Source organism: Protopterus annectens, chromosome 3.part1, assembly GCF_019279795.1.
Source record: "Protopterus annectens isolate FY-2018-M chromosome 3.part1, PAN1.0, whole genome shotgun sequence".
Taxonomy (NCBI): domain Eukaryota; kingdom Metazoa; phylum Chordata; order Ceratodontiformes; family Protopteridae; genus Protopterus; species Protopterus annectens.
In genome coordinates this window covers 1,231,003,414-1,231,030,293 of record NC_056732.1, presented here as the reverse complement: position 1 = coordinate 1,231,030,293, position 26,880 = coordinate 1,231,003,414, and the positions used below count along the sequence as shown (strand labels likewise).

The 26,880-nt window shown below is 40.8% G+C and overlaps 1 protein-coding gene across 5 annotated transcripts in view; it reads left to right on the top strand.

Annotated features, from left to right (window-relative positions):
* Window positions 1-26,880, top strand: part of LOC122798392 (protein tyrosine phosphatase type IVA 3) — a 636,579-nt gene that overhangs the window by 480,228 nt on the left and 129,471 nt on the right. For all 5 annotated transcript variants that reach the window (XM_044067296.1, XM_044067297.1, XM_044067295.1 and 2 more), the window contains one exon: window positions 7,264-7,394. In XM_044067296.1, coding sequence (XP_043923231.1) covers window positions 7,264-7,394 — 131 coding nt within the window. The remainder of the gene's footprint in view (window positions 1-7,263; window positions 7,395-26,880) is intronic.

Genomic DNA, 26,880 nt, shown 5'->3' with positions numbered 1-26,880 from the left:
TCTCCACAGCCACAGTGACCAGGGACACTTCCCATCCAGAGTGTGTGTGTGTGTGTGTGTGTGGCGGGGGGGCATTTCAAGTGAAAGATGGTCCTAAGCACGTGGTGTTCCTTGGAGACCAGGTTGCATACCATCTTTCTAGCGATGAGTTTTCCTACTGCCATTGCAAGCCTTTCAGGATGTTCTCCTTCTGGGGACTGTTGCAGTACACACCAACAACATGTCAGTAATTTAGTACATCAACAAACAAGGAGGAATCTGTTCCTACCCCTTGTGCAGAGAGGCCATGAAGATTTAGGAATGGGCAATTTCTTCAAACAACTTTTTAATTGCAACACACATACTGGGGAAATCCAACACTCTGGCAGACAGACTCAGTAGGTCTAGTTTGATTCCTCATGATTGGTCCCTCAATCAACCAGTTATGAAACTGATTTTTAGCCGTATGGGCCAATCTTATTACAACCTTCTTGCTTTTCCCTTAAACAACAAATACAGCAAGATACTTCACTCTAATCCCCCCTCTGGGGGGATTCCTCGAGGAATGCTTGATTTCAGGATTGGCTCCCCAGTCTTCTTTATGCCTTTCCCCCTCTATCATTGAACTCTAAGTTTCTCCAAAAAGCCAGCAGGTTGAAGAGCTCTGTCACCCTCATTCTCCCTTTTTTGGTCTTGTCTGGTGCAGTTTCTGTCTCTCAAGTCTCATCTGAAATATCCTCCATGGATTCTGGAGCCCATTCGGGATCTCTTATCTCACCCTTAGGAGATCCAATGTCCTGATGCCCATGCTGTCAAACTGACCACATGGTTTCTCTATTTCCAGTGATTTTAAGACTGTGCAGACTCACTTCCCTTGTTTGTGACATTAGCCAGTAGGTTCAGGACCTCGACTATATCATTGCATCTGATGTTGTCAGTCTTCATTCATTCTTGACAGATGGGACTCTGTTCCGACCTCTCAGAACCAACTTGGCCGTTAAACAGCTCACGCTAGCCACAATGCCTCTCTCTCCATTACCTCGTTTGCCGCTCTGAGGCCGCACCATTTCTCCCTCTCTGCCCAAAGCCATAGTGGCCACAGACGCTTCCTAGATGGGGTGGAGGGGGGCATTATCTGGGAAAAACTGTTCAAGGCACTTGGTCCCTGCAAGAGTCCAATTTGACATCAAAATCCTAGAATTGAGGGCAGTGCTTTTAGTATTGCAGGCATTTCAGTTTGTCCTTCCTTCTAGGACAGTTGGAGTCCAATCAGACAACATGTCGGTAGTCTGGTACATCAACAAACGGGGAACCAGATCCCTACCCCTTATGTCGGGAAGCCCTCAGGATTTTGCAATGGGCTATCGCTTCCAACCACTTTCTGATAGCAATGCATATCCCGGGAAACTCCATGATTGCAGACAAAGTGAACAGATGCATCCTCCTGCCTCACAAGTGGTCTCTCAGTCACAACATAATGATGAAGATCTTTCATCATTGAGGTCAGCCTTGTGATCTTTTCGCCTCTCCAATAAACAACAAATGCAGCAGCTATTTTGCCCTACCCCCCCCCCACACACACACACACACACACGGAGTCCCTGAGAGATGCACTTCCCCTAGATTGGCCACCGGGACTACTATATGCCTTTCACCTACTCCACTAATCCCACAGTTTTTGAGGAAAGCCCAAAGGTTGAGAAGCAAAGTAATTTTCATTGCATCCTATTGGGCCCGTCAAGTCTGGTTCCCCTTCCTTTGGCCTCACCTGGTTCACCGTCCTTGAATTCTGGTCCCAGCTGCGGACCTGTTGTCCCACCTACAGGGTTTGGTGCATACCAGTCTCCACAATCTCATGCTGACGGCTTGGTATCTCTAATTCCAGTAATTGCCAAGCAGAATAACTTACCTTCTTCAGGAAAAAGATTCTACTGGCTTCCCAAAACCATCCACTAGGAAACTTTTCTTTAGAAAATGGAAGAGATTTTCACTTTGGGCCCATACAAACAATATAGACCCCTTTTCAGCATCAGTTTATATAGTCCTGGAATATTTAGCATTATTTGAATTGGGAGCTTCTACTTCCACAGTTAGTCTAGTTCATAGCTATTTCCAATTTTCATAATGGATTTGATGATCATTCCTTGATATCTCATCATTTATGCAAAACCTTATAGCACCACGGGATTTGACTGTAGTTCTACAGTGTGTAGTTCAACAGCTCTTTGAGCCTGCAGCTACTTGCGACCTTAGATTTCTGTCTTGGAAAACCCTCTTCCTGGTGGCTGTCATGTCTACCAAGAGAATTTCCAAATTATAGGCTTTGTATGAGACATCCTTATATCATTTTTCACAAGGAGAGAGTGTCGCTAAGAACCAGTCTGTCTTTTCTCCCCAAAGTGGTGTCAGAATCTAATATTAACAAGTCTATAGACTTGCCAGTCTTCTTTCCAAATTTTTCAAAAAATTGTGAATATTGCTTGCATCTGCTGGATGTCCACAGTTACCTTTTTACCTGGACAGAACAAAACTTTCTAGGAAATTGGGCTAATTATTTGTATCCTTTTCAGGACCTGCCTTTGGTAAACCGGTCTCAAAAGTTACGTTATCAAGATGGCTTAGGGATTGCGTTACCTTTGTCTACAACCAAAATAAACTCAAACTACCTACTTCAGTTAGAGCGCATTCCACCAGATCTGTATCTACTTCAGCTGTCTTTCATTCCAGGGCCTCCATGGAAGAAACATGTGCAGCTACTACATGGGCCATTCCTCATACCTTTATCACTCATTACAAATTAGATATAGTCTCCAGGGGAACTGCATCCTTTGGCTCTATGGTACTCAGGAATATCCTTTCTTAGGGCCACCCAGGATCTAAAGTAGCTGGGGACTCTGTCCCATCTGTCAAGGATAAAATGAAGGTTGACAACATCAGATAAAGAAGTTATGTACTTACCATAATGTTCCATCTGTGTTGTCTGTCTTCATTTATCCTTGACTCTGTGACCTTGCAAGTATAGTAGATTTGGCTTCCAGTTAGGCTTCCTTTTCTATTATCTATACGTTCTCTGCAAGCTTGATCTGCGGTAATTGTGAGAGGAATTGTGGGTAGAGGTGAAGTTCGAGAGCTTTTGGCTGGCACGAGCTGTAGTAGCATCGGAGTCTGTTCCGATTTTGGAACTGGATCCATGTGTCAATGGTAAGTGAAGAGAGACAACGCAGATGGAACATTATGGTAAATACATAACTTATTTTTTCAGTTCAGAGCTGTAACCTTCAATCACCCCCACCCACCCACCACCACCACCACGGTGTTCACCAAATGTGTGTCAGTAGTAGCAGCTCATTTCTGCCTGCAGGGGATCTGTTTATTTGCTTATTTTGATCTCTGGCTCGTCACTGTCCCTACTAGAGATCCACTCATCTGAGCTAAGGACTCCTTGCCCCATCTGTGTTCAGACCTAGTAATTACTGTGAATCTGACAAAGTCCAAACTTTCAATCAGCTCAGTCTTTAGAGTTCATAAGAGCTCCGTTGGACGCAAAGCTCCAAACTACAAAACTTCCCCAAAACAGGATTACATAAATTCATCATCAAGTCTTGGCTGTTTTATCCTGTCAGAAGCCACCAACAAAAAATGATTCTTTGTCTTCTAAACTCCATGGCAGTTTTGATTACCCTGGTTCCCTTGGCCAGGTACTACATGCGAGTTCTACAGTCGACTCTTACAGTCTAGTGGTCATTAAAACAGCAACCCATGTCTTTCCACGTGTCTTTAATGAAGATTTGCAAAACTCATGTCCAGTGATAGTTTGAGTCACCACATGTTTCTTAAGGATATCCTTTCAATCTTCCCTCTCCACAAGCCACTGTGACAAAGGATACTTCTCACTTGGGGTGGGGCATTACCTGGGAAAATCAGTGAAAGGCACATGATCACAATCAGAGGTCAGTCTTCACATCAGTATATTGGAGAGCATTCCTGCTAGTGTTGCAGGCCTTTCAGGGACTCTGTCCTCTCAGATGTGATCTTTATCCAAACAGATAACATGGAAATCATTTGGTACATCAACAGTCCAGGAGGACCCAGATCTTATCCACTATGTCAGTATAGCATGAGTGTGTGGTAACGAGCGATATCTTCTCACCACTTTGTAATAGCAATGCATATTCTAAGGACGTCCAGTGTGTTAGAGGGCAGGTTAAACAGGTCTGTCCTTCTCCCTCACAAGTAGTCTCTCAATCCAACAGTCATGGAGCAGATATTCGGCCATTGGGACTGCCATCATTAGAACTTCTTCACATCTCCCCACAACACCAAGTACAGCAAGCCTTTCTGTCTGATTCCCCCAGGCGGGGAGTCACTGAGGGATGCTGTGACCTACAGTTGGACTTCAGAGCTCCTTTGTGCCTTCCATCCCATTACTTGATTTCAAAATTCTTACAGAAAGCACTGGCCAAGAAGGTCACAGTCATCCTCATAGCCCCCTACCGGCTTTGACAAATATGGCTTCCCTTCCTCTTGCTTCGTCTGGTACACTCTCCCTGGGTATTGGGCTTGGCTCCAGATCCACTCTCCCACCCGTCAGGTTCACTTCACCCAGATACTCAATCCCTCAAGTTGACTGCATGGTTTCCCCTATTTCAGTGATGGTGAGACATTCCAGGTTTTCAATTTTTCGTATCCTGACTTTGTCCCAGAAACCTTCTTACATATAAGATTTGCAAAAGTAAATGGAAAAAGTTCTCCATCTGGGCAGTTGAGAACAATGTTGATCCTTTTTCAGCTCCTCTTCGTGGCTTGTCTTTTTCAGAATGGAGCTAGCTAAGCTACTCAACTATCAGAGTACAATTAGCAGTCTTATCTTTCTTTCACATTGGTGAGGATCACACTCCCATCGCATCCTTAACTCTTTCAACACCTATATGATGCTGAATGTCAGACCTCTAGCAGCCTGTACACACAGCTTGCATTCCAGATCATTTTCCGAAAAATAAAGTTAAAAGCATAAGATAAATGAAAATATTGTGTGAACAGTGAAAGTGCTTAAAATTGTACAGATAGTAATGTTGTAAGTAAAAAGCATTCTTTACAGTGATAACAGCGCTTTCATAGTCTTTCCATAAATACTATAATGTATTATAAGCACATGATCCCCAAATTATATTTTTACTAAACTTTCACAAAGTGTCATACCTTGGAAACTGTACAACCTAGACATATATTGTTAGAACATTTTTGTTAAACAAACGTAAGCTTTCCCATGACAACAATAAATTTCCTCTATGAATGCATGTTTATTGAGATATTGACATATGAAAACATATGCTTAATTGTATATTTAGCAATATAAATAACACTATCTCTCAAGATGTGCAAATTACAGTGCAAATATCAAATATATATTTTTCAACAATATATAAAGTTTCAGCTTATGTCATACAACAGTTTGTATGTCTGTTGGTTTTTGAAATATTAAATATGTATGGAAATACTGTTTATTTTCATAACTGCTAATAAACAACTAACAATATCTCAGATACAGTGAGAAATAACTAGACAATGGCAATGGATTTTCCTTGTATCTTACCATGGCGTGTCCCACCCATACCCATCTGTAACCCGTAGGTCTCTCAGTTAATAAAAATGTGAACATAAATATGAAAATATGAATAATATGTGACAAATTGTGATTTTCTGTACTGCAGCACATCCCAAATTAACAATCTTGTTGTTATTTTGTTAAGAATTCTTTGCACTTTCTAATACTGTATAATGTTAGCTGGTAAGTTGCTTAGTTAAAGAAGCCAGACCCAAAAAAAGTCTGCATGTGAGGAGCTATGGATGTGAACTGGAAGTATACAAAAAATGTGTTAGAGGAGCTTTTCTTTAGAGATCAGAGATTCAATTCCTTCCTGAGACATTGCCATTTTACTGCATTCCCTGGCCAACCCTCCATTTGAATCTATTGTCAAAGATGATTTCAGATTGAGTTGTATTACTTCTACTAGAAGAACGTCTGAGCTCCATGTCTTGTTTGCAAAATCTCCATACATGTTTTTTCACAAAGACAGGGTGCTTTTGAGAACTAACTTTTCTTAGCTTCCAAAGGTGGCTTCTGAGTCATCTATCAACCAATTTATAAATCTTCCTGTATTTTTCCCAAAGTTTACACATTACACTTACTAGATGTTCACCATCAGTTAACATTCTATGTACATTGGACAAAAGCCTTCAGGAAAACTAATCAATTTGTTTCCTACTTCCTTGTCAAGATGGGAAAGGGAGTATCCAAAGTTACTGTTTACTGTTGGTTATCTGAATGTGTATCTTATGTCTAGAAAGAAAGGGGTTTATCACAGTCTGAACCCCAAATAGCCCATTCTACTAGATCTGTAGCTTCGTTGACAGCCTTCTTTTCCAGAGAACCTTTTGATGATATCTTGCTGCCATTACCTTGTCCAAGGTCCATATTTTCATATCCTCTTATAAATTGGACATACAGGCCAGATCAAGAGCTTGTTTGGATCCATCTGTGTTCCAGAATATCCTTCCATTAGACCACTCAGCTGTTCATAGGTTCATAGATTAGTACTAAGCTAAATGCACCTTGTTGGCCATTTTAAGCCGAGCCAATTACTCCATGTGAGAATCAAGCCCTGCATCTTATGTCTGTAAGGTAGACACTTCAACCATTATGCCAACTCCCCCCCATTACAGTAGCAGGGAACTCTGCCCCATACATTGAGGAATGCATGGAAAGCCAACATCAGAACTGAAAGTTATGTAGTCACCACAACAATAGATCTGTATTTTCTGTTTCTGTCCTCCTTCAGCTTCTTACCCTCCTTCCCCCTTCCATGTATTTTATAGTATTTGGCATTTTAACTCCTGGACTGCTCCAGCTGATTTAGCTTTGGATCCTAGAGGTTCCTTATCAAGACTAAGTTTTTCATCTGGTTTCTTATTTCTACCTTAGGCTCTGTATACTTGCCTTTTTTCTTGTGGGCAAACTCAGTCTGAGGTAGCTGGGACAACACAGGGAATTATGGGTAAGGGGAGGGGCTTGAGCACCAGATCCAAAGCTTGAAAGTGACAAAGACCCATACGTTGAGGAAGGGCAGAAACGGACAACATGGATCTATTGTCATGGTGAGTACATAACTTTCATTTTCATCTTGCTTACAAATGCTTGCAAACTTTTTAAATTTGTAGTTCTAAGTGAGCTAAGCAATGCTATGGAAACAGTATTGTCCTTAATGTGATTTTTCTGCTTTAAAGGACTGGCCATTTGATGATGGTGCTCCACCTCCAACTCACATAGTGGAAGATTGGCTGAATTTGCTCAAGACAAAGTTTTGTGAAGATCCAGGCTGTTGTGTTGCTGTCCATTGTGTTGCTGGCCTTGGGCGGTAGGTCAAACAGAGTGTTCAGACTGAATTTCCTCACATTCTGTGATGCAGTACTCTTTGTCTAGGTAATTACTGAATGGGATGGGTCTGAGATTTAGATTTTTGTAATGCATCTTTCTCAATAACAGCTTTCTCTTTTGTGACAGACAAGGGTACCTGTCCCCAGGTGTTTGTTCAACAGTAGTTTGACTGGTACCACTGAGTCAGACAACTCCACCATGTTTCTCCATTTAGGAGGTACATTAGAGATTAGAGCATTGGCATGCTTATCAGCCTGTTAGGCACTTACCATATTAAGTGATGGTTCCAAGCCTTCATTTGTGAAGTTTTACTCTGGCAAGTAGAAGTCACTTTTCCATATAAGTGAGATAGCAACAATTGCTTGCTTCCACCCAGTCCTGTCAAAATTTTCCAGCAGCTGAACTGCTATTTCAACTGTGGTCACTAGGGTCATAGTCTGGTATTTTATCTCTACAGCATAGAGTTGTTGTGCCTCTAAATGTAATTCTGGCAAAAAGCTTTTAAGTAAATTTTTTGACTAAGGAGCCCTGATCATTTATTTAAGATACCTTTAGGGGACCCCTGATCATTTATTTAAGGTACCTCTAGGAAAATATGAATTGTACTTTTGTCATAATTTCTTATAACTTTTTAATGTTCTTCATAAAGACCACTCTGCAGTGGCCTAAGCTGTATGAATTATCTTTTGCCAAGCATATAACATCCAGTCAGCTTCCAAAGCTTTCAGAGCACCTATCACGTGCCCAAACTATTAATCGGCTGAAGCTGAGCTGACTGATTCAGGTTTAGGTGCCATAACCTTCAGAGTTTTCCTGCTGCTGAAGAGAGTGGTCCTTTGCAGGCTTTTCAGGATCAATAAGAACCATAAACTGTACACAAAAATAAAATAATAAACCACAGACAGCAGATTGAAAGCAAGCTTTAATATTCTCTAGCACTTCAGTCAAAGACCTTCAAGGACTAACAAACCATATCCAAAAATAACCCTTTATATGCAAATTCAACAAGACAATTATCCCATTATACAATTAAATAAAATACTTCCAGTTTACTTCACAATTCAGACTTGTAGGTACTAAAGTGCTGTATTTTAAAATAAAGCAGATTGTTTAAAAAGATGTTCTTTAAGTAAATACCCATATTCTATTTTAAAATTCACTTGTTCCAACATGCTACCCTGTAACAGTGAAGGATTACTATTGTTTTTCTTTAAAATGTAAAGCCGCCATTTTGTCCTCTGTTTGATTTTTAATGTCCCTAATATGCTCTAATAATCTCATTTAAATGTTTTTTGTTTCACCAATATAGAACACTTTGCATGGATATTTCAAAATGTATATAACCCCAGTACTATTACAGGAAAATACTCCCTTAGGCACATATCTAACATTATTAATAAACTTAAAAAAAGCACACAGCATGGTGGCAAGCAGTACAATTATTGCAAGGAAAAGTTCCAAAAGTAACAGATTGTCAAATTAAAATAGGACTAAGTAAAACAAAAAATACCTTGAACTAACATGTCTTTAAGATTTTGCCCACATCTATATGACATACAAAGAGACTTATCCAATATTTTATACAAATTTTTATCACTGAGCAGAAAATTCCAATGTTTCAGCAGAACACAATTTTTTTCACTTGTATAACATGCGCCGTGACATAGTACAGCTGTTCTTTCTTGCCCAGAGTACTATTACTACAAGTTCTAATTAGTAACCTTCTCTGATTTTTAAAGCACTATAGGTTGTAGAACCTTTCAAATAGCTTCATCTACAACCTCTGACTTGTACCCCCTGTTAAAAAGCATATTAGCAGATCTATCCATCTCATTAAAATAATCTAAATCATCACTACAAGTTCTGGGTAGTCTTAAAAATTCCCCATACGGTAATGCTGAAAGAAGATATGTGGATGACGGCTAGTACCATATAAACTCCCATCAAAAATTTTTCGGTGTATCCCACTACATATTTCACCATTTTGTAAACTCTTTAGGGTTAGAGCTAGATAAGCCACTTCACTGCCACATTGAAGTCCAGTCAAAGGACAAGTTATATATGTTAGTCTGTAAATCTGAAACAAAGCGTGTAACATCTTGTCGACCACCTTCAGAAAGGTGGTGAAGGTGATATTGTATGTAAAGGTTTCTTTCTGGATATGGTTTGTTACTCTTGAAAGTCTTTGACTGAAGCATTAGAGAATATTAAAGCTTGCTTTGGATCTGCAGCCTGTGGTTTATTATTTTCAGGATTAATGGTTGACTAATTTTGTTCAAGTGCTGCCAAAAGTTGGATAGAAATCCTATCAGAAAGAAACAAAAGCTTAAACATGTTTCTCCTCCTGTCAGGGTTTAGTGCAGGCCCTTGACCCTTCCTGTATGACTGATTTTGGTGAAAAAAAAGGAAGAAAGACAAGGAATTCTTTATTGTCTAAAAAGATTGGCTGGTGCCACTGGAACTGTTATGAAGAGGTTTGCTGGGATGCTTTCTCAATCTCCCGCAAATGACTTTGAAACTGAAAATTTGAACCCCATCCCCCCTTTGGATAGAGAACTAGTTTTTGGACCTTCTGCTGCACAAGTCATTAAAAGGGGTGATGAGAGAAGAAAGCTTGTTGGGGGGGATCTCTCAGATTTTTCACTCCTCCTCCAAGTTTGCCAAGGGATTCAGTGCTCACTCTACAGCTTTATTTAAAAAGCATAATAAACAGTCCCATCAAGCTGCAGGTAGGCAAATATTTAAAAAGTAATGGCGGGAAGGTTCCTAAAAGAAAGCAATAACCTTCCCCCAAGAACAAAGGGCAGTCTAATAAGTCTAAATGACTATATGAAGGATTTCCAACCCTGCTCCCACCATAGTACTCCTTTAATCCTTCCAGAAAGTCTGAATCTCCATGTCTTTCTTTGGCAACAGATAGATTACTTTTAGAATCCTTATGTCTAAAACTGTCTGAGTTACATATGGCAGCAGGAGTCTCTCCCTCCTTTTCCAGGACATTTGTTCACCTCCCAGACCACACTTTCTTTTACCTCCTGTGTTTCAGCATGCACTTGCTCAGGGGTGATAGAAGTTGTCCCCCCTCCTCAGTTAAGGGAAGGATTTTATTCCGGGAAGTTTCTGGTGCTAAAGAAAGAAGATCCTTGGAGACCAATTCTGAATCTGTTTCTGATTGTACCAAAGTTTAAAATGCTGCATCTTTGCACCTTGTTACCCCTTATTCCCCATTTGACTTTTCTAGTGGTGATAGATTTAAACAATGCATATCATCACACTCCTATAGATCCAAATTTCTGACATTCCTTAAGGTTTTCTGTGTCTGATCACATTGTCAGTTTTTTGCATTATCATTTGATCTATCTACTGCTCCAAGGGTACTCGCAAAGTGTCTGGCTCATGTGATATGGCAGGGTATACACATTTACCTAATTTAGACTTGTTTATCTTTACAGAGTATTTTTTAGTGTGTCTGGCATCTTTCATTTAGGTAATGGTCTCCTACACAGGCTGACATTCCAAGAGAACATACTGAAAAAAGTCTTACTTCTTCTCTCAGGATTGTTTTCCTGGAATGTCTACTGGATACCTTAGCTCAAAGAGCTTTACTTCTACAGGAAAAGTAGATCTGTATTTAGATCTGTTCCAGAGTTTTTCCACTCAAACTACCATTGCAGCAAGGGAATTTCTCAGAATGTTGGTCTCATGGCAAATAATGCTCACAGTAGTTCTTACAAGGCTCCACATGAGAAAAATCCAGTGGTACCTGAAATCTCTGTGGTCCCAACATTATCATCCCCTGACATTTCAGATTCCAGTTTTGGGATTTGTGAAAAAGAATATTTTGTGGTGGAAACACCAAATTTCCCAGAATCTGTACATCTGCAATATCAGCTTATCTGCACAATGCTTCAACCATCTTCTAGCTCTCTCACGTGAAACTTCTTCTAAAAGGGGTTATTCACATGAGACCATCCTGAAGAAACCCTATTCCTGCATGGGATCTAAGTTTTGTTTTAGAAAAATAACTTAGCCCCCCACACACACACACACACACACACACCTTGAACCTGCTGCCACTGCCTCTCTAAAGATGCTCACCTGGAAGACCATTTTTTTTTTATAGCTGTTACAACAGCTAGAAGAGTTTATGAGCTACAAGTCCTTATGTGTAAAGAAACTTTCATGGTCTTCCAAAGGGATAGGGTCACCCTTAGAACAAACCCATTCTTTATGCCTAAGGTGGTATCAGAACTTACTTTAAACCAGTCTATCCACCTACCAGTCTTCTACCTAAATCAGCAGAACAGGACAGAGCAAGTCCTCCATTCTCTGGATGTACACAGGCAGATCAGGTACTGTCTAGACATGACAACCCCCCCAATACAGCAGAACAATTGCAGGTGGTTTTCACAGAGGGTAAACAGGGCAAGACTGTCTACAAACAAACCATTTTAAAATAGATGGCTAACGGCATTAAGGTCTGTTACACCATGGAAAAGATTTAATAGGGCATATTAAAGCCCACTCCACCAGACAAGACATGAGGCAACTACCACTGCTTTCTTCAAAGCAGTCCCCACCCAGGCCATCCTAGAGGCAGCCATATGGAACTCAATGCACTCCTTTACAAAATGCTATAAAATAAGCAGTGTCTCCAGGGCTAGAGCAGGCTTCATTACTGCCATCCTGAAAACTCTTATTTCCTAAGGTTATACAGATAACTCGCTACCCAACTTTTAGTTTTGTGAGTCCTCCCAAAAATCAGTACTTTAGCACCTTGACTATGAAGAACATAGTACAGTTGTGCCACAGTTACCATAATTGTAGATGTTCGAGTAGATCATTATAGCAGTACATACTCTGTCCCTGCAACCCCTTTGTTTACTGACCACTTGTTTGTCCTTTGCTGGGTGCAAGGGGTATAGGAGCTTTTTCCTGCAAATAGTCCTCTTATCTTCATCATCCTCTCTCTCCTGTTTTTTCTCCTTCTCACTTAAATTCAGACAACTGGGGAGGTTGGGATGTGCTCTGACATCAGACTGCCCATTCACTGCTTAAAAAGTATTAACAATGGTGCCAACAGACACCCTTCTAATACCCTGACATCCGGATGTTGGCTAAGGATGATGTAAAGACTCTAAAAATCTGGCCGATCATGAGTTTGTGCATGGCAGGAAGACCCAAGAATCAGTACTACAATGTTGATCTTCTCAAACATCTATATTTATGGTAAGTGGGACACAACTGTACTATCTCTATACTCTGGATGCTCACAGACAATGCATATATTATCTTGACAGAAGCAAAACTTTCAGAAGTTCTTACTGAGTTATTAATTTATTATGAAGGTAAGGAAAAATATTTCCAAATGGTTGTCTCATGCTATTACCTTTTGTTATACCCACCACCATAACACATTTTCAGGCAGGGATACGGCTCACTCTCTACTAGGGCCTTGATTTCATCAGTGGCTTATTGGAAACGGGTGGATTCTAGAAGTTTTCGAAAAGCAGCAGCTTAGTCATCTTATACATGCTTTACAATGCACTTCAAACTAGGCTTCTTTACCAGGTCCAGAGCAGATTTTGTTAGGACCATTCTGCAGGGAATCATGGACCCTCTTCCTTATCCTTCCCAGTCAGTACAAGCTATGGCAGTATAGCTAAGGCTAATGCAGCAGTGATCAAGTTATTAACATCGTAGTGCTGTGTAAGTAAAATTACCTTAACCATAGATGTTTGAGTGATCACTGAGCAGTAGCCACTCCATCTCTGCACCTTCCTGATTTTGTATGTTTTCTGTTGCCAGAGTGAGGATTTTCATTTTTGTTTTCCTAGCACTGACTGCTTTCAAGGCTCTAGCCTCCCTCTCTGTTTGCATGAAGGCCCTGAAGAGCTTGGTGCCTAAACCATTGGATCTGGTGTTGTCTTTTCTGTCCATTCCTCGATGTATGGGTCTTGGATTCATGTTGGATCCAACTTCAGCCACTTTCAAGCTTTGGATCCAGTGCTCAGGATCCTCTACCCATAATCCCTGGTGTTGAGTACCTCAGATCTCATTTGCCTGCACAAGTGTAGATTGGATCTGTAAGTGCTTAGGAGTTAAGTGATTAATAATTGATAAATCTTTGTATTTTCTTGTTATATTTTGGGCCACTATACATGTTTATAATACTTCTCTACATTACTCCTTCACTGACCCTTTTTTTCATTCTTTGCCTCGGGCTTTAAACTTTTTTCTAGAGCTTATCTTCACCAAAAAAAAAAAACTTTGCTGTATTCATACCTTTCCCTTTTAGGTAGTTATCACCTCTAGCTTTGTTGTTGTGTTATTTCCTTTTCAGCACGCTGGAGAAACCATCTGGTTTAAAAAAAAAAGTGTGACTTGTTCTCACAAGCTAGCCAACTTGGGCTCCAATAACAAATGTATTTATTGTCTGGGCCCTTCACACTTGGACACATCCTGTGCCATCTGTGAAGCGTTTGGTCAGCAAGTCATAGTTGAGAGAAGAAATAAACTGATTTTGAAAGGACTTCTCCCAGTCCATGTGGGAGAAAGTGCTTCTTCTGGTTCCTCAAAACATTCTCCTTCTTCTACCAGAAAATCTACTGAGAGACCAAAGAAAGGTAAAGATAGACAAAGAAAATGAAAAATCCAAACCTTTGAGGAAAAGGATTCCAGATCATTTTTCGAATCTGGCTTCAAAATTACCAAAACCTTTAGAGCCAGCAATCTTTTTGAATCTGGTTCATATCAAGTCCAACAGCTGTCTGAAGTTTTCTCTGGAGCTTGTGTCACCTATTCTCTGGTATCTGATCCTGCAAGAGAAAAGGTATCACTCCAGACCTCCTTCTACTGCCTCATCTTTCCAGTCAGCCAGGTCTTCCAGGAGCCTAACCAAAGCTGATGTGGACAAGATGATAAGGAGATTGTTTTGGGATAGGATCCAATTGGGGGTCCCACCGGCTAGGGTGTCCACTGGAGCAGAGGGAGTGACTTCTTCACACTTAGTAGTTACACCTTCTTCAATCTGACCTTTAGGATTATGGTCATTGGATCTGGCTTCCACCTAAGCCAAGTCTGATTCGGAGCCTAAACTTAATTCCTCCACCATTGAGTTCCCTGATTAGTTCAGCAGCAGCTGCTTCAAAGCTATCTGAATCTCCAAGACAAACAGTGGGCATAGACTCTGACATGGTAGGCTCAGATCTGACGTCCTCAGAGCCATTCCTCCTTCTCTGGGCTTCCGTATTATGTAGTTCTGCTCTGATGTCAGCCTTGGATCCTAGTCGTGTGACGCCTTGGGTTGAGCATTGCTCCAGGGCTTCAGCTCTTAGGACTCGACTCCCTGGACCTATTTCAAGCTCATTGTTCGAGGCATTCAGGAGAGTACTCTCTTATTCCAGAGAAAAGACTTTTCCTTTCAAACTCAGATCCTTCCCTTCCCAAAAGATCTCACAGGGTCCAGATTCTATGCTCTTGTCCCGTCAGGACAACCAATGACCAAAAATCTCTCATAGCTGCTATGGAGCGGGCCACATCAGCTTCTGAGTCCTCAACAATGTATTCCACTGAGGAAGGTACTCAAGATGTACACATGCAAAAGGACACATGGACACTGACTTTGATTAAGGAAAAGGTTCCCCCAGATCCCCCCTCTTAAGGATATATCATTCAAAGAAAACCTCAAACTTCTTAAACAGAAAGGGGGATGGTCTTCCTAGCAGCTTTGTCAAGAAGAGTCAGTCTTCAGTGAGGCATTTGGCTCTGGCCCATCTACATTTTGGTTGGTCCTACCCACAGGTGAGGTGGTAGACCTGATCCTCTACATGGGTTTGAAAGTAGCTGGACACAGTTGAACACACTCCCAAGAAACCAGACAAATTTCTCATCTCCCTTAAAGATCATCCCATTTGTAGCAAGGACCAGCCATAGATTCTATTGTGATGCCAGTCACCAAGAAAGAACTAGCAGAAAAGTTTCTCTGTCCACCCACCGAACAGGGAGTTATGTGTGTTGGGACAGATTTGGGAAGTGAGTCTACACCTCATCTACTTTCTTGGTGAGAGCTTTAAGCTACTTGGCATATGTTAAATGGTTTTAGAGAGATTTGAGCAAAGAAATTTCCATGTCTCTCCCAGGGTCTATACCTGTGAATCAAAGGAAGTCGGCCACCCTTCGATCTTTGTCTATTTATACCTGCACCTAATAATCTGGACTTCCATCACTCAAGACAAATGGATGCAGATGATAATAACCAGAGCTACTTCATTCCCTTTCATGTATTCTTCAGCCCCAAAATAACTTCCCGGCATTCCACCCTCCCAAAGGGAAGTGGCAGCTTTAGAAGTAAAGAAGCTCCTATCCAATTGAGTCATCCAAGAGGTCCCACCAGACAAAAGAGGATCTGGAATTTACTCAAGGTTCTTTTTAGTGTCAAAGAAAAATAAGGACTTGGACTGATTTTGGATCTAAGCTTCCTGAACACTTTTGTAATGAAAACAAAATTCTGGATGGTCACGGTACAGTCTGTTTCCCCCTTCTGGGAGAGAATGACTGGATGTGGTTGATAGAGCTTCAGGATACAAACTACCACATAAAGATGGGCAAATGCTCCAGGAAGTGTCTTCATTTCCAGCTGGGAACCAGTCATTTTCAGTTTAGTGTTCTCTTTGGTCTCACCACAGCCCCCTGGGTGTTTACCAAGTGTATGGCAGTAGTTGCAGCTCGACTCCAACTGCAAGGGTTCCAGGTGTTTCTGTACTTAGACTGGCTTGTTACCTCCTCTACCTGAGAGGTACTCATCCAGGCCAAAGTCTCTCTGCTGCACCTGTTTTCAAACCTGGGTATTACGTTCAGTCTGGCAAAGTCCAAACTTTGCCCAACTCAATCTTTAGAATTCATAGGAGCCCAGTTGGTTGCAAGACATCCCCAGACAAGAATTGCAACCATGTGGCATCAAGCTTTAACAGTTCTGTCCTTTCAGAAGCCACCAGCAAGAACAATTCTCTGTCTGTTACTGTCCATGGCAGCATCAGTCACCCTGGTTCCCCTAGCTAGGTACTACATGCGATTGCTTCACTGGACTCTTGCAGTCCAGTGGCAATAAAACAACACCCTATGTCCTTTCAAGTACTCTTAACAGAGATCTGCAGATCACACATCTGATGGTGGTAGGAGTCACCACATGGTTTACAAGTACATCCTTTTCAACCTCCTCCCCTCAAGCCACATTGACCACTTCACTTCCCACTTGGAGTGGAAGGGTATTACATGGGAAAGACAAACCAAGGCACATGGTCACAGTCCGAGATCAGACTTCACATCAACGTATTGGAGCTGAAAGCGGGCTTCCTTGTGTAGTAGGCCTTTAAGAACACTCTTCCCATAGATTTGGTATCCATTCAGACAAACAATGTGACAGTTGCCTGGCAGATCAACAAACTGGGAGGAACCAGTTCTTACCCATTATGTTGAGGGGTCATGAGATTGTGCCAATGATTGCTAACCTTCTCATAGATTTCTAGTAGCAACGCATATCCCTGGCAAGTCCAGTGTGATAGCAAACAACTTGAGCAGGTCAACCCCCACACACAGGAAAGCGAGTCACCAAGGTTCATAGGTTGGTACTAGGCTGTCGGTCCTAGGGCCTGTACAAGCCTAGCCAAACAATTCCCTGGATATTTCTTCCCACAATATTTACTTCCCTGAACCCCTGTCTAGCAGGGCGACTGACATGATCCCCGGGGTGAATTTCCTATCTCCCATCCAATCGTCAAGGTTCCTTTTGAAGAGGGCCAAGGAGGCGCTCTGCTTGACATGTATGGGCAGTTTATTCCAGAGTATGGGGAGTCTCTGGGTCAGGAACTATCCCTCCAGCATGTTTTGTTCATTGTGATGACAAGGTTTAGATCCCTGGAGCGTGTGGCTCTGAGGGATTGAGATTTCTTTAAGTGGAGCATGTCCAACAGCTCAGGGTTTGACATGGCCTTGTATATTCGGCAGAAATCGCCTCTGAGTAGACGATATGCCACAGAGTATAGCTGGACTTTTTTTAGACGATCAGCATAGGGCATCTGCTTTAGGCCTGTGATTCTTTTAGTGAGGTATTTCTGCTGCCTTTCCAGCTGTTGCAGATGTCTTGTGAGGTACATACCAAATGGGGCGTTGTACTCTATAATGGGTCTAAAGAGGGATGAGTACAGTGGGACAATGACTTCCTTTTTTCTGGATGAAAAGCCCTTAGTGATGAGGTGTGCCACGTAGAAGGATTTCCTGACTGTTGTGGTGATGTGGTTATCGAAGTTGAGACCACTGTCTACCTGTGTCCCTAAGTCTCATTTCACACTTTTGGTGTTTAGTGTACTGCCACCTATGCGGTAATTCATGGGTACATGTTTTTTCCCAGAGGGGATAACTATACATTTCTTGGCATTAAGCTTGAGCCCATGGCTCTGGCACCAAGCATCTGTTTCTGTAAGGCCCTTTTGTAGAATATCCACATTATTTGGGGATTCAGTAATGGCTCCCAGTTTGCAGCCATCTATGAACTTTGTTAGCCAGAGTCCCTTAGTGTTGACCTGTACTTCAGAGAAGTAGATGCCAAACAAGAGCGGTCCCAGGACTGAACCCTGAGGTACTCCACTTGTCACTTGTCTGGAGCTGGATTTCGAGTCGGCCACTTTTACAGTCTGTGTTCTGTCAGTAAGCCAGTTGGCAACTCATCAAGTGACGTAGGGATTTATGCCCAGCTTAGTAAGTTTATCTATAATTCCAGAGTAGGGGATGATGTCGAAGGCCTTGGCAAGGTCCAGATAGGCTGTGTGGACCGCCTTACCCACGTCCACAGCTCTGGAGACTGATTTGAAGAAGTCAGTAAGGTTCAGGAGACAAGATCAACCCTTCACAAACCCAAACTGGGTGGGGTCTAGTGTTTGAAGGTTGCCAGTGTCTTTGTTTATAAGTTCCATGATAATGCGGTCCATGCCCTTGCAGATCAGGCTCGTCAGACTGATGGGACGGTAGTTCCTGGGATACCTGTAGCTGTACGCCACTCAGTGGGCATGAAGCCTAAGGTGAGGCTATGATTAAACTTGACACTTAGGTGAGGTGCCAGTTCATTTTGGAGTTCATGTAGTACACAGCCCGGGATGTCATCTTGTCCCATGGATGCTGTATTCTAGGTTTTGGAGAGTGCGGTTTCCACCTGTGTGGCCGTGATTACTGGAATTTGGCAATCATTTGGTATTGAGATGGGCCCTTTAGGGAGTGAGAGGGGGGTGAAGTTGGCACTAAATCGATCTTCCAGGATATTGGCATTATCCTTGGGATCAGTATATTTAATGTCATTCTGTTGTAGCTCAGAGCAGATCTGAGCATTGCCATTTAGATTCTTGACATAACTATAGAATGCCTTGTGGTTGTCTTTGGAATGTTTTGCAATTTTATTTTCGTGACTAGCTTTGGTGGATTTTGTGAGGGATCTCAGCTTTTTACTGAGGCTGATAAGGGAGTTTTTTGCATCCTGGGATTTTCCTTTTTTCTGCAACAGTTTAGTTTCTTCCTTCTGTTGTATAGTTTATTTATGGCAGGGGACCACCAGATTGGCTTTCTTTTTTTGGAGGAGAGCATCTTTGTTCTATTTTGGATGGCACTATTCATGCATGAGTGGATGTGCTCGTACAGTGCCTCAGTGTAGGATTCAGCAGTCGAACCTTCAGCTCCTGTCTGCATGGGTGCCATGAAGTTTGTCACTTCTGACTTAATTAGCATGAAGTTGCCTTTGGAGAAGTTTTTTTATGGAGATTTCCTTACGGGGGGGGGGGGTGTGGATGTCAAGGGTGATTTGCTTATGGTCAGACCTGACCAATGAGGGGGTGACCACTGGTGTGGAGCATCTATCTGCCATGTTGGTAATGACCAGGTCTAGGATATTGGAGCCCCTGGTGGGACAATGGATTAGTTGATCCAGTGCGTTGGACTTTATGAATTCCAAGAACCGTTGGGAAAAGGTGCTGGTACCCGAGTAGTTTTCCCAGTTAATGGCAGGGTAGTTGAAATCACCCAGTATTAGGGTGTTTAGTTGTATGGTGGGGGATCTGTAGCAAGCTACAATTTGGATTGCAGTCTTACCTAGTGTTAGTTGCACCTGGAGAATTTCAGATGCATTGTGTTGGGCAACTAGCCTGGAGGTGTGAATGTGGACACTCCTCCACCTTTAGTGTTTTGGTCTTGGTTTGGTGGCCATAAAGTATGGTAAGAGTTGTAGCCTGGTATTGCAGGGATGCTCTCTGGAGTCTTGAACCAGGTCTCAGTTACTGCACAGATATCGATGTTCTCCATTTTTAGGAGTGCCTCGAGAGAGTGCATTTTGAAGTTGAATTCTAGCATTGAGTAGCATTACCTTCAGATTTTGCATGCTTGTATCTGTTACGGTGGTGGTTTTGTCCTTTGAACCTTGTTTAAAAAAGGCACTATAGGGGTGGCAAGAGCTTTAGCCAGTAACCTAAATCCCAGGGGTGACAGGTGCAGACCATCTCTGGCAAAGCATCGTGGTTTGTCGATCATGTCGTCCCAGGCAGACAGATACTGGATCCCCTTTGAATGACACCAGAAGCTTAGCCAATTGTTGAAGTCAATCATTTTGTCCTTATACTGTGGTATCATTCTGGGCGAAGGTAGGATGCTGCTCAGGGCTAGGGTCATACCTGCCCTGGGCCACATGATCTGAGAGCTCTTCCATGTCTCTCTTCATGTAGTCCAGGGAGGTACGTCTCAAGTCATTCACTCCAACATGGACAATGACAGAGTTGTATTTGTACTTGCTGTGGAGTGACTTCAGTGCGTGCGTTATGTGGCAGATCCTGGCACCCGACAGACAGCTGACTGTAATTTTCTCCTTGCTCAGCCTGGTGAGTGGGACATCAGTGTGCTTGACTATAGAGTCACCTATGACTAAAGTGTTGGGTACGTTGTCCTGCCTTAGGAGCTGTTGTTGGGCGTCACACTGGTGTTGTGAGCTATGTGTCACTTTGGTTGTAACTGGTGTTTGTTTGCGTTTCATCTTCGGAGGTCCTTGTTGCTTGGGAAGGTTAATGTCAAGGGCCTCCACATATATGGGTTTAGTGTTGCTATGTGTGGGTGTTGATGGTGTGGGTTTTGAAGGGCTGTGTGTTGCTTGAGGTGTAGTGCAGGTGTTAACCTTCTCCTCTTGACTGTCTAGCACAATCTTGGCTGGAGAGAGCTTTTGCTATGTAAGTGCATCTCTCACAGGTTGTAGTGTTGGGTGGTCAGAGGAGAGGGCTGTCTGTGTACATGAGGCAGTTGCTGCATTGCCCCAGTATGCCCAGATTCACCAGGTGGACAAGATAAATCATCAGAAGCTGACCCTTGGACATGCCTGTTTCGGTGCTTTTTTGTAAAGTACAAGAGCTGTTTTCCCTTACCTGTGCAAGGTACTTTGCAATTATCATCTGTTTAGTGCCTACGATTAATTGCTCCTTATTAATTATTATTACTAACAAGGAGAGTTGAGTGCTTGTATCAGTTTAAGGCTTCCTAGTGCTTTCCGGCAGGTTCTAGAGCAAGTGCTAGTCACAGGGGTTCAGATTTTAGTGCTACTACTGAGAAACCAGCTAGTTCTAAGGGAAAATTTGAGGAGCAGACTTTCTGGCACCTGGAATAGTTTAACTGTAACCCCATGATGTGAAAAATGTGCAAAGACATGCGTTTTTAAGCCAGAAAGTTGAAAGGGATAAAATTCAGCCCAAAATGGCTAATAAAATTGCAATTTCAGAGCTGGAAACCACTCTTCTAGTGTTAGATAGGCAGTACAATGCTCACCACTCCCACTGGTAAGCAGTAGGACTTCCCTGTACCACAGCAAGAAAATAAAGTCCTGAAACCAGCAAAGCCTGTGATCTGGACCATACTAGCTAGGAAAGGCAGGAAACGAGCAAACAAGATAGTATTTTTTTTTTGGATTTTTTGGTTAAAACAGGCTAAACAATGCAATAATACAGTAAATAAACACAGAAAAGGCAAATGCACTTGAGTGTGTAGCCCTAAACAGTAAATGCAATTAAAACTCTACAAACTTAGCAATTTAAAACTTTTTGAATAAAGCAAGGCACATGCACAACTGAAAAACTATTTAAGAGGCAGTAATACAGTAGAATAAGTAGCTAGTCTATATATATATATATATATATATATATATATATATATATATATATATATATATATATACAGAAAAGCAGGTAAACCACACTAAAACAATTCAGATGCAGTGCAACCTAGAGCACTTGAGTTGTAGCAATATTAAGGCAAATACAGTTGTAATAAATGCACTAAAATATACTCTACATTTCCAAAATGTTTGAGAAGCACAGTCAGAACACAAGGAGATTCAGGCATTTTTTTTTAGAAAGGGAGAAAGGAGGAACAGAAGGAAAGAAACTAAGTGGGTCGGCCTTCTCAGATGTCCTCTCTGTATTAGGTAGAATGAGCTAATGAGACTAGACTGGGAGGAGTGTCCCAGATCAAACTTACAGTAGGGGTGGGCAACTGCAAAGACACCAACAGGGAGGGAGGGAGGGTAGGGAACAGTACTAAAGCTAGTAGCCTACAGTCTTTGAGACAGTAAACACTACAGAAATGTTTACTTTTTCAGAATGGAGCCAGCTATTCCACTATCCAAATACAGTTAGTGGCCATATCGTCTTTACACTTTGAACATCACATGCATGTTGCATCCTTAAGACTATCTAAAGCATTTCTTAGAAGAACTTTGTGTTACGACCTCTACTAAGAGACCCAGTTCTTCCTTGGAATATTACTATTTTACTGCAAGCCCTGACTAGTCCTGTCTTTGAACCGGCTACCAAGGCTTATTTAAAATGTTTGTCATGGAAAACTTTTTTCTTAATTACTATTACTTCTGCTAGGAAGATTTTTAAGCTCCATACCTTTTCTGGTAAAACCCCATAGCTGTTTTTTCACAAAGACAGAGTGAGTCTGAGAACCATTTTTTTTTCTTCCAAAGGTGGATTCTGAATCTTGTATCAACCAATCCATAAATCTCCCTGTGTTTTTCCCAAAATTTTCAAACAAAGGTGAATACACATTACCTTTACAGATGTGCACCATCAATGAAGGTACTATTTACATCAGACCAGAGGTTTCACAAAACTGATAATTTGTTTCTGTCTTACTCAACTGACAAAATGGGAAAAGGATTATCCCAAGGTTCCACTCTCCTGTTGGTTGTCTGAGTGCATTGTGTATGTTTACAAGCAGATGAGACTGTCCCTACCTGTTCCCTAAAAGCCCATTCTAGTAGAGCACTCACTTCATAGACCGCGTTCTTTTCAAGAATATCTTTCTTTTTTTAAACATGAAACATCTTTATTGAATTATCATTTATGATGTAGGCAGTCATGTTTATGTAAATGAAAGCAAACTGTATTGTCAAATTTTCAGTTGCAAACATTATACATCACCTATAATCTTCTCTACATACATACATACTAATATTTCAAGCATGGGCATTTATGCCCTTTTAGCCTGCCAGTATACCAAAACACTTGTTTCCATAAGTGTCCAGGCTGTTCTTAAAAATATCTAAACTAATGATTGCTTTAATGTAATTTAGTAGTCTATTCCATGGATCAGCTGCTCTCTCAAAGACCCATGTAGTACACTTCTCATTCCTATAGAATCTTCTACATAAGTTGTCTGATGATTCTCTACTACTTTATGATAACCCCAAACATTCGCAGAGGTAATTGTCTCAAAATGCCCAATATACCTGAATAAGATATCCTCTTAGATATATGTGAGATGCTGTACAAGTTCAGATATTTTAGTTTTCATAATAACTTAAATTTTCACATCCATTGATGCCCTTGGTATATTTCCACTGTACTCTGTCCATTTTAATCATGCTTGTATTCTTATAAGGTTTCCATATTGTTCCATACTCAAAGTTTGGGTCTAATATAACTAACAAACAATGACTTCATTTCTGATTCCTAGACTTTATAAATCTATTTATACAACCTGTAGTTCTATAACTATCATTAACCAATTGTTTGATATGATTAGAAAAACTCATATGATTAGGAAAAACTCAAAGCTGAATCTATCCATATACCCAGGTCCTTAAATGAATCTACAGTTTCAATCACTGTGTGCTGTCTTAAATATTCACCTTTCAGTTTATGACTACCAAATCTCATATGCTTAGTTTTTGATGCATTTGTCAGCATATTATTCTCCTGTGCCTAAATGGTCAATTTAGTCAAGTTATTTTGCAGACATGCCTTATGTGTAACAAATGTAATCAGTTTACCTAGTTTCAAGTCATCTGCATATAGACTGTAGGACACCTCAGATGAAAAAGTTAGGTCTGAAAGATACAATCTAAACAAGTAAGGGCCTATGACATATCTCTGTCGGTTACACTGACTGTAACCAAGGATTTCACCTGTATAGTTGCTGTATGATACTTGGCATGTCCTATTTAGAAGCCATGCAGCTGTCTATATTATCAAGAGTACATTGACACCTAGTTGTTCTAATTTATTGATCAGTGTTTTGTGTATGACCTTGTCAGATGTTGAAGTTAAATCTATATAAATTACATCATAGCACAATTTTTCATTCATAGCTGTTATTATATTGTTGTAGAACATCATGTTACAGGTGGTAATATATCTAATTTCAAAATATGCATGCTGATATATGATTTCTAGTCCCAACCTGGACAATTCTGACAAATAGCTTAAGCAATATTGCCTTCTCCATTATTTTTCCACAATGTGAAAGTAGTATTAAGGGTCTATATGAGTCTGGGTTTGTCCTACTCCCCTTTCCCTTAAAGACAGGTTTAATAAGCACGTCTCCAATCTTGAGAAGTTTCCCTAAATTGATATGACCTACTAAATAATAACTATAATAGTACTATAAGTTCTTGTTGAAGTGTTCCCAGGTCATTACTACTTATTCTGTCTCCTCCCTGTGCTTTGTTTGGATCCAGTTTGCGCATTTCTTTTTCAATGTAATCTAGTTTGATTCCAGTATCTGAGGTTACCTGGATGTCACTAGGGCAACTTATCACCCCCTTTGAAGAGCCAGTCTGTTTTGCATAAAATTTTGTAAATATGTCTGCGATCTGTTGTGTCTGAGAATAAATTTTAGAATATGCACAGTTTATCAATTTGTATGTCTTTACTCCTTCCACATCTTATGTATCTATAAAAAAGGTTTGTTATACTCAATAGCTTTATATAAATTCTATTCATTTTTATAGTGTCTCACACTATGCTCAATTTGTTTGTCCAGCTTGTTTAGTTCAGTTTCAAAATTGTAATTCGACCTCTCCCATTTCTTATATTTTTTGTCTCTCACCTTAATCAGGTATCTTGTTCTTATGGAAATATATCTCCCTGACATTGTATGCCTAGATCCTGATTTTAAAGGTTTTTTTTTTTTTTGCTCTCAATTTCTCTTTCAAAACATTCCACATTCCATCTGCAGTTTTTCCACTGAACACATCACTCCAGTTAGTATTACATAGTGACTGTTTTGCTTCCATAAAATCTGTAATTAATCTTCTGTGCATTGGTTTAGATTTCAGTTTGTCAGAATTATCTAGCAACAAATTAACCTTTATAACCCCATGATCACGGCACATCAGTGGTGGTAAAACTTGACTTGAAGTAAGAGTAATTTCTTTAGGAACAGTGTCTATTCTGTTCCGTTCCATGGTAGTTTTTTTTTTTTTTTTTTACAATTTGATACAATTGTTGTTCCTGAACATATGCTGTGAATAATTTCCTAACCAATGTTGTTGAATCAATATTATTCCAGTCTGTTTCTGGTAGATTTAAGCCCCCAAATAATATACTTCCCTCCTCTGTTTCTTGCAAGAAATGTTTGAATTCTTCTAGGTCATCAGCACTTGACTTTGGTGGTCTGTATACTCTAACAATTACTATATGTTCCACGGTTGTCTTTATTGTTACAATTACACAGTATATAGTATTGGTGTTCATTGAACAAGTAATAATCACAGATCTCATAACTATCTGTAATCCCTATCATAGCACCTCCACCTGATTTTTTGTTAGAATGCCTGTTACAGTAAAACATTTATACCCTGACAGAACTGGTTTACAATCATTCTTCTTTAACCATGTTTCACAAACAATAAAAACAACAATCTTGTGGAAACGTAGCAAATTTCCCAATAAAAAAATGTATTATTACTTCTCCTAGCATTAATGAACATCAGAGATGGATCAAATATTGCTATCTGTGAACTGTTAAATTTTCGACCTGGCAAAAATCCTGCCTGGTGTTTGTCAAATATTGCAATATATCTGCTATAAAAATTATCTTCTCTGATCTTGACAAATGCATACCATCCTGTCTAAACATGTGCCCAAAACTAGGCTTGGATGCTTTATACATTTCTGTTTTTTTAAACGGGGTATTTTTCCCGTGTAGGTATTTATCAAAAAAATATTTTCATTCATGGTGACCTGACTATGCTTTCTATATGTGATTTGTGAAAAATATGTCCTAACACCAGTACAAGCTATACTGTCTAAGAGGGCTGTAAGTTCCCTGCTAACACTCAAGAGTGGCCTTGCAGTTGAGATCATTTGTACTGACATGAATAAAAACTGATCTGTACTTCCTTAAATTAAGGCATTTCAAGGGTTGTCTCTCATCTTCTATTTTTGCTGCTGGCAAGCAGAACACTATTCAAAGTTCATTATCTTCTCTGCAAATGCAAGTATCATTTCCTCTAATAATTGAATCTCCAATTACATCTTTTTCTGATGAGATCTGAAGAATCTTCAGCTTTTAATACAGTAATTTCTGCTCTATCAATTCATAGGTTCATAGGTTGGTACTAGGCTATCAGCCCTAGGGCCTATACAAGCCTAGCCATAACAATTCCCTGGCTATTTCTTCCCACATTATTTACTTTCCTGGACCCCTGTCTAGCAGGGCGACTGACGTGATCCCTGGGGTGAATTTCCTTTCTCTCATCCAATCGTCAAGGTTCCTCTTGAAGAGGTCCAAAGAGGCACTCTGCTTGACATGTATGGGCAATCTATTCCAGAGGCTGGGGAGTCTCTGGGTCAAGAACCTATCTCTCCAGCATGTTTTGTTTATTGTGATGACAAGGTTTAGATCCCTGGAGCGTGTAGCTCTGAGGGATTGGGATTTCTTTAAGTGTAGCATGTCCAACAGCTCTGGGTTTGACATGGCCTTGTATGTTAAGCAGAGATCGCCTCTGAGTAGACGATATGCGACAGAGTATAGCTGGAGTTTAAGGCGGTCAGCGTAGGGCATCTGCTTTAGGCCTGTGATTCTTTTAGTGAGGTATTTCTGAGGCCTTTCCAGTTGTTGCAGATGTCTTGAGAGGTACATACCAAATGGGGCGTTGTATT